This window comes from Ostrinia nubilalis, chromosome 29 (assembly GCF_963855985.1).
Source record: "Ostrinia nubilalis chromosome 29, ilOstNubi1.1, whole genome shotgun sequence".
Classification (NCBI taxonomy): Eukaryota; Metazoa; Arthropoda; class Insecta; order Lepidoptera; family Crambidae; genus Ostrinia; species Ostrinia nubilalis.
Window position 1 is genome coordinate 2,732,012 of NC_087116.1, and position 7,290 is coordinate 2,739,301.

Consider the following 7,290-nt stretch of genomic DNA (forward strand, 5'->3'; position numbering starts at 1 on the left):
AAGAGTGGCGTTGTCTATAGCATTCATTAAATCTTCCTGAGTGCAGTTGTTTCGGCACGCATAACTAAATTACTCGACTAGTACGAACAAGGCTTAAGCATATTATAATTTTAAAATTTCTTATCCTACATATCATATCACAGAGAATGTAATACTAGTTACCTAAGTAACTCATATAAAAATGTCGCGTTGAGAACCGTGCATCATTGATTGCAGGCTCTCTCCAAGCTGGGTCTGATCGCATGGATCGGCAAAATGACGGAAGCCGTCATCCTGAGCGTCGGGCAGGAGTCCCGCCTGGCTGTCGCCGTCATGCTGGTGCTTTGGGTGAGTCCTCCATCCTCATCATCATCATTTCAGCCACAGGACGTCCACTGCTGAACATAGGCCTCCCCCAATGACTTCCACATCGCCCGGTTGGTAGCGGCCTGCATCCAGCGCCTTCCTGCTTTACCTGCACCTTTATGAGGTCGACGCTCCACCTAGTGGGGCCTCATAAGAAGGCTCAAGGTCACCCAAAGGGGATGGAGCGTGCTATGCTCGGAGTTTCCCTGCGTGATCGAATCAGAGATTAGCAGGAGAACCAAAGTGACTGACATAGCCCTAGCCTCTGCGAGATATTTACCGCCCACTGCCACTTGATTTTATCAATTCTGCGGGCTATGTCAGTCATTTTGGTTCTCCTGCTAATCTGGATACAGATCCAACACGTAGAGGCCGTTTTAAGCACAAATAAAATCATCAATGTGATCAAAAGTGCATTGGAAGGAAGAACCTTCACTTCGAACTCCTCTTATGTTCTTCTGTATAATTTCGTTGCGGGTTCAATGACAGTTAACCAAACTTGACCTTCACTGGTTGGGTTTTTATTGGTGGTCAAGCTGCAGATCCTGGCTACACAGGAGTTGCAGCGGTGGGAATGAGAGGTGGGAAATGTGATAGTACACATTATAAATCATTACCTACAATTATTGCAGGTGTCAGGGATAGCATCAGCGTTCGTGGACAACATTCCCCTGACGACCATGATGGTGCGAGTCATGGCCACCCTGGCTGATCCCAACGGGCTGGGGCTCCCTCTGGCGCCTTTGGCCTGGTCGCTGAGCTTCGGGGCCTGTCTTGGAGGTATTCATCGTCATCATCTCAGCCACAGGACGTCCACTGCTGAACATAGGCCTCCAATGATTAATACTAACGGGTAACGGCCTGCATCCAGCGCCTTCCTTCTACCTTTATGCGGTCGTCGGTCCACCTTGTCGATTGGAGATTACCATACATAAATGTACGACGTACAGAAAGCTTTCTTCGCGAAGGTATTTATTTATAAAATGTCTACTCAATGTCCTCAAAAATATGGTGTAATTTAGCTTGTCTCAGAGTTGAGGACCGTTTCGTTTACATACACGCGTATTTTATCTACTTTCCATAACGAATATTTTTTACAATACTATTCGCTCGTGAAAGTTTCTATGTAAAGTTATGGAAAGAGATCAACACCGTATCGCCTCTATCAACTGCGAATTTCATACAAAGAATACTGACGGCCTCGAGTTGATATGGTTACGATCCGTTTCCAGATTGATAAGTGTGCTATGCCCTTTATGCTGAGTCGCCTTTTTGGTGCAAAAATGCCTATGTATAGATTTTTTGATTTGTTTATTTTTGTTCTTTAATAAATTACCACAAACTGTTGTAGAACTACCCATTCATACATTCAATAATATTCATACATACATTATTAAAAGTACCTACCTTAATGAAAAAGGACTACTATAAAGTCAATGATTATTTAAAATAAAAAATGTTTGGGATGCGTAACTGCCTAGCTCGCATTTATAACTATTTTAAAGCCTGTAAACCTTTGAAAAAGAGGCTGACAATAGTGACTGAGTTTCTTGCGCTGCTTCTTCTCAGCACTGGCCCGTTTATTGTCCTGAAGCAGTGGTAGGGTTAATACTGGGACGTGTAAAAGTGCTTTTTTAAAGCCTACTTACAGAAATAAATGAGTTTTATGAGTTTTTATGTATTTTCGTGTCATTATAATGATTTTATTTTTCTATTTCAGGTAACGGCACCCTTATTGGCGCTAGTGCGAACGTTGTTTGCGCAGGAGTGGCCGAGCAACATGGCTACCGGTTCACTTTTGTCCAATACCTCAAAGTAGGGTTTCCCATCATGATTGGAAACCTTTTAGTCGCGTCAGTGTACTTGCTGATATGTCATTGTGCTTTCACGTGGCACTGATACTGACTTACTTGACTTCAGGTCCTTCTTCTTTTTCTTTTCGTGTCGACAACAAACCTACACAGTGTCAGCCCAAAACTCCGCCACAAGAGTGGCGTTGTCAGTAGCACTCATCAAATCCTCCTGAGTGCAGTTGCTTGGGCACTCAGGGCATGACATCAGGCTGGTGCTTCATCGACTGGGGAACAAAACAACAGTCCTCCATCGCGTTCGGTCTTGAGATTCGCGCTTGATCTCGCTCCAGGTCTTGCCGCTTTTCTTCGCCTCGGCACTGATATTAGATATTATTAGATATTCAAGGGCCGAGGCGTGCACGTGGCCCCCAAATTCAGGGGCCCCCTATCCAGAAATATCACACCTGTATTCACAAACATTATGAGGTCTCACAGTGCGCGTGGACGCACAGGGTCCCAAAAACTAATTGAAAGACAATACTTGAGTGGCGAACCAATCGCAGAGCTCTATTCGACGCGTGCGTTTGACTTCGCATAGCGTTGCTGCGTCACTTAAGCAAGCATCGTTTGTGAATACGGGTGTAAAACTATAAAGGCCCTTTCCCGCGACAATCCAGTATTGCCGGGTCACGCAAAACTGGACTGTCGTGTGAACACAGTTTTGCGGGACACTGCAAACGGGATGTTCGCGTGAACGTTAATATTAAAACTCGTATACCGCTGTGACGATACTGTGTCAGTATGACTCCATTATGTGTAAATCAACCTTTAGAGATGTTTTGTAAAATATTTTGATATATTTTAATAAATTGTAGAATACTAGAAAATATAAAATAAACAAGGATTCTACTAAAGCCCGGTCCGTGAACACGTAGAATTTTGTCCAATGACCCCTAGCTACCCATCCTTATCGCTGTCGCGACTGTGCGACTGGCACCCGCAGTGAGTGTGCGAGCGCGATAGCAACATAATTACGCGCGAGTGATAAGGATGGGTAGCTAGGGCTCATTGGACAAAATTCTTCGTGCTCACAGACCAGACTATACCTGTATTTTACAATAAATTTAGGTACTTAAGCACTTATTATGTAGTACGATACAAATTTCGAAATATTTTTCTGATTATGTACATTTGGCATCGTGCTTTTAGTTGATTTCGTGAAAAATATTATTGGCAGGGAGCTCATTCATGGGTCCCCTTAATTGATATTTATTGTCCGTGGCGCATATAAATTTTCTTAAAAATAACTAAACCTTTGTTTGTCACCTGTCATCAGCTTTGCAATGGAGGGAAGTCGAACCGTAACTTCGAACTCCTCTTTTTTTTCTGATTAATTTCGTTGCGGGTCCAATGACAGTTTAACTTTCCCCGGGACAAACTTGACCTTCACTGGTTAGGTTTTTATTGGCAAAATGGCCGTTGCTAAAAGTAGAATGTCTATGGTCCTTAAGTGTTACAAAAAATGGATATAAATATTTACTTAATTAGAAAAATACATGAATATTCAGATACAAGAATAAAGCAATGAAACAATATAACAAAAATATTGTTTATCTTTTTATTATAATAAATTTACATAGGTAATAATTAATACTAAATGTTATGTAAATAAAATAATCTAACTGTGAAATTATTTTTTTAAATTTTATTCGTAAAAATGATGTAATTATTTTTGAAACCTTGAGTTTAGTATACAGGGTGTATTATAAAATTCTTGTTATTAAATGAACTATACATTTTAACGTCATCCAATTTTAATGTGATATTTATTTATTATTTGTACAATGATATTTATATCTATCGTCTAACGGTGAGTATAGACCAGAACATTTCTATGTAATGTTCGTTCTTGCGAATGGTAACTACAAAACAGGTAACATAAATGACTTTTGGTTCGTGACAGGGTGTGACATAAGACATTTCATAGAGCGGCTTGATGTTCTGTTACAAGTAAATGCTCTATAGTCTGGTCTGCAAGCACGTAGAATTTTGTCCAATGACCCCAAGCTACCCATCCTTATCGCTCGCGCGTAATTATGTTGCTGTCGCGCTCGCACACTCATTGCGGCCGCCCGTCGCACAGTCGCGACAGCAATATAATTACGCGCGAGCGATAAGGATGGGTAGCTTGAGGTCATTGGACAAAATTCTACGTGCTCACAGACCGAGCTTTAGTGTATACTCAGCTTAATGTTTTAACGTAGGTTAGCTCGCCTTGGTTACAAAGCTGAGCTCCTTAGACAAAGTTACAAACGCGACAGATGTAATTTCGGATTCGTTTCGATCCGGCGTTGTCTTGTATGTCGTTATTGTCATTGTTACTTAGTCTAGCCCTCTGAGATCGCATATCGTTTTAAATACAAATCATCACAACTATTTTCTATCAATAAGTTGCGATTTAATATTTTAGTAAGTTATGTTTCCGCAGTATTGTACCTAAATAATATTAAGTTTCACAAATGTTAAAAAATTAAATTAATATAAATTGTTAAATCTGGCTAGTTTTTCTTTTAATTACTTTTAAATAATAATAATATTCTTTCGCTTTTGTACGTTTCCCCGCGTACACCCCGTCCGTACTGGAGCGTCAATGTGACGTCACGGCAGCCATGTGCGCAGTCATAACCCGACCGGGTTGTACATTAAAAGGTCATAGCAGACTTATCAACTCGGAAAATGATCAACACCGTATCGCCTTTTGCAAGCTGTCATCGCCTTTCGCGCTATCAAGCGAAGCGAGGCGTTTACGTTACGGTGCGGATAAGTGTGCGTTGCAGTATGGAGTTTCAAACAAAAAATACTGACCGCCTCGACAGCCTCGAGTTGATACGGTTAGGGCTCCTGCACACGACGCCGTTGCCGCGCCGTCGTCGCCGCGCCTTTGCACTGTTCATACGCACCGAGTAAAACCGCCCCCACGCCGCCGCCGCGCCGCCACCGCGATCAAAGCATAATTTCGCCCGCGGCGCGGCGGCTGCGCGGCAGCGGCGCGGTAGCTTACGATCCCTTTCTGGGTTGATAAGTGTGCTACGTCCTTAAACCTTGCTCTTGAACCACTCTATTGTTGAAAACTGAATTTGAATTCCTTGGGTGGTAAAAGATCTAAGCGTACAGACAGCGGGTGCAACTTTGAATTATATTAAGTAGAGATTTAATAGTGACGTTAAATAATATTATTAACATTCCTTCTTAACGAAACGAAAAATAAGTGATATCAATTCAAATTCATTTATTCATTGCATCATGTAGTACATTGGATGTTAAATTGTAGTGTCTTAGAGCTAAACATGTACCCTGCTGGGCATTGCAACGTCAATAGTAGGCATTATTACATATAATATTACAAACATGCAGTACAGTCAAACATTGCGTACTATTTCACTAATGTCAACACAGTAACATAAATATTTTTAAATAGAAGTCAATATACATAAATAATTAAACAATCAATTGGCAAATTAATTTAAATGTGTACAATCACTAGAAGTCAAGATACCAAATTCCAAATGTCAATATTAAATGAATTGTCAGAAAAAAAATTTATTAAGATAATAAACATGCCATTCAGATAGTTATTTTAATTAATAATTGTAAGGTCTTTAAATTGTAAATAAATTTCATCGATCCATTACAGTATTATATTATTATGTCTGTATCTGTAAAGTATTCATTAATATTATAGTAACATTTGTCAATAAGAAGCTCGGTCAATTTGGTCTTAAATTGTTTGACAGTACAATGTTTTATTGATTCTGGCAGTTTATTAAAAATTTTTGGTGCCATTTCAATTGCACTTTTTTTCATCAGTGCCGTTTTACACATATTGGTGCGAATTAATGCTTTCCTTGGGCGAAGATTTCTACTTGGTGCTTCTTTTAATTGAAAAAGATCTGGATTACACTTTACAAAAACACAGCATTCCAGTATATACAGACACGGTAATGTTAGTAATCTTAAAGTTCTAAAATGAGGCTGACAACTTTCTGTTCGCTTCAGACCACAAATAGATCTGATACATTGTTTTTCGTCGCGAAATAAAGTTTCTCTATGTGTTGAATTTCCCCAAAATATTATGCCATAGCGCATATAAATATAGATTTATTTTGAAACTAGCGGCCGCCCGCGACTTCGTACGCGTGGATCCCATTTTACCCCCTTCATCTATCTTACGCGGTTTAGATTTTTTCATACAAATGTTTTTTCCCGCCAAATTTCAAGCGTCTAACTTAAGCGTTTTAGATTTTTCATACAAAAGGATTTTCCCGGTAATTCCTGTTCCTGTGGGAATTTCGGGAATTCTTTTCTTAGTGCACCTCTACGGTACCTAAGCTACGTCCCTTATACATTTCAAGTGCCTACGTTTAGCCGTTTAGGCTGTGCGTGGGTATGTCAGTGAGTCAGACATACAAAAGGAATTTCCCGCTAATTCCAGTTCCCGTGGGAATTTTGCAATATCCTGTTGTAACTAAGCTTTAAGTTTACTAAGGTACCTGCATGCCAAATTTTAAGCGTCTAACTTACGCGGTTTAGATATTTTCATACAAATGTTTTTTCTCGCTAATTCCCGTTCCCGTAGGAATTTTGCAATATCCTGTTATAACTAAGCTTTAAGTTTACTAAGGTAACTGCTTGCCAAATTTCAAGCGTCTAACTTAAGCGGTTTAGATTTTTCATACAAAAGGATTTTCCCGCTAATGCCCGTTCCCGTGGGAATTCCTAAGTATCCTATAACCTGCCCAGGAGTATGAAGAATAATTGTACCAAGTTTCGTTAAAATCCGTCGAGTAGTTTTTGTTTCTATAAGGAACACACAGACAGACAGACAGACAGACAGACAAAAATTTTACTGATTGCATTTTTGGCATCAGTATCAATCACTAATCACCCCCTGATAGTTATTTTGAAAATATATTTCATGTACAGAATTGACCTCTCTACAGATTTATTATAAGTATAGATTATTTGATATTAACCATTCAATTATGTTATTAAGAGTTACATTTATATCTTCTTCGTAATTTTCCTTACTATCACTTTCGATAAAAACAGTACTGTCATCAGCAAAAATAACCATAGGATGTAAACTAGATTT

At 39.6% G+C, this 7,290-nt stretch overlaps 1 protein-coding gene across 2 annotated transcripts in view; it reads left to right on the forward strand.

Annotated features, from left to right (window-relative positions):
- LOC135085662 (P protein-like) overlaps nt 1-4,649 on the forward strand; it is a 60,272-nt gene extending 55,623 nt beyond the window's left edge. For both annotated transcript variants that reach the window (XM_063980446.1, XM_063980447.1), the window contains 3 exons: nt 217-327; nt 978-1,125; nt 2,066-4,649. In XM_063980446.1, coding sequence (XP_063836516.1) covers nt 217-327; nt 978-1,125; nt 2,066-2,244 — 438 coding nt within the window. In that variant the 3' untranslated portion in view covers nt 2,245-4,649. The remainder of the gene's footprint in view (nt 1-216; nt 328-977; nt 1,126-2,065) is intronic.
- Nucleotides 4,650-7,290: the final 2,641 nt, after the last annotated feature.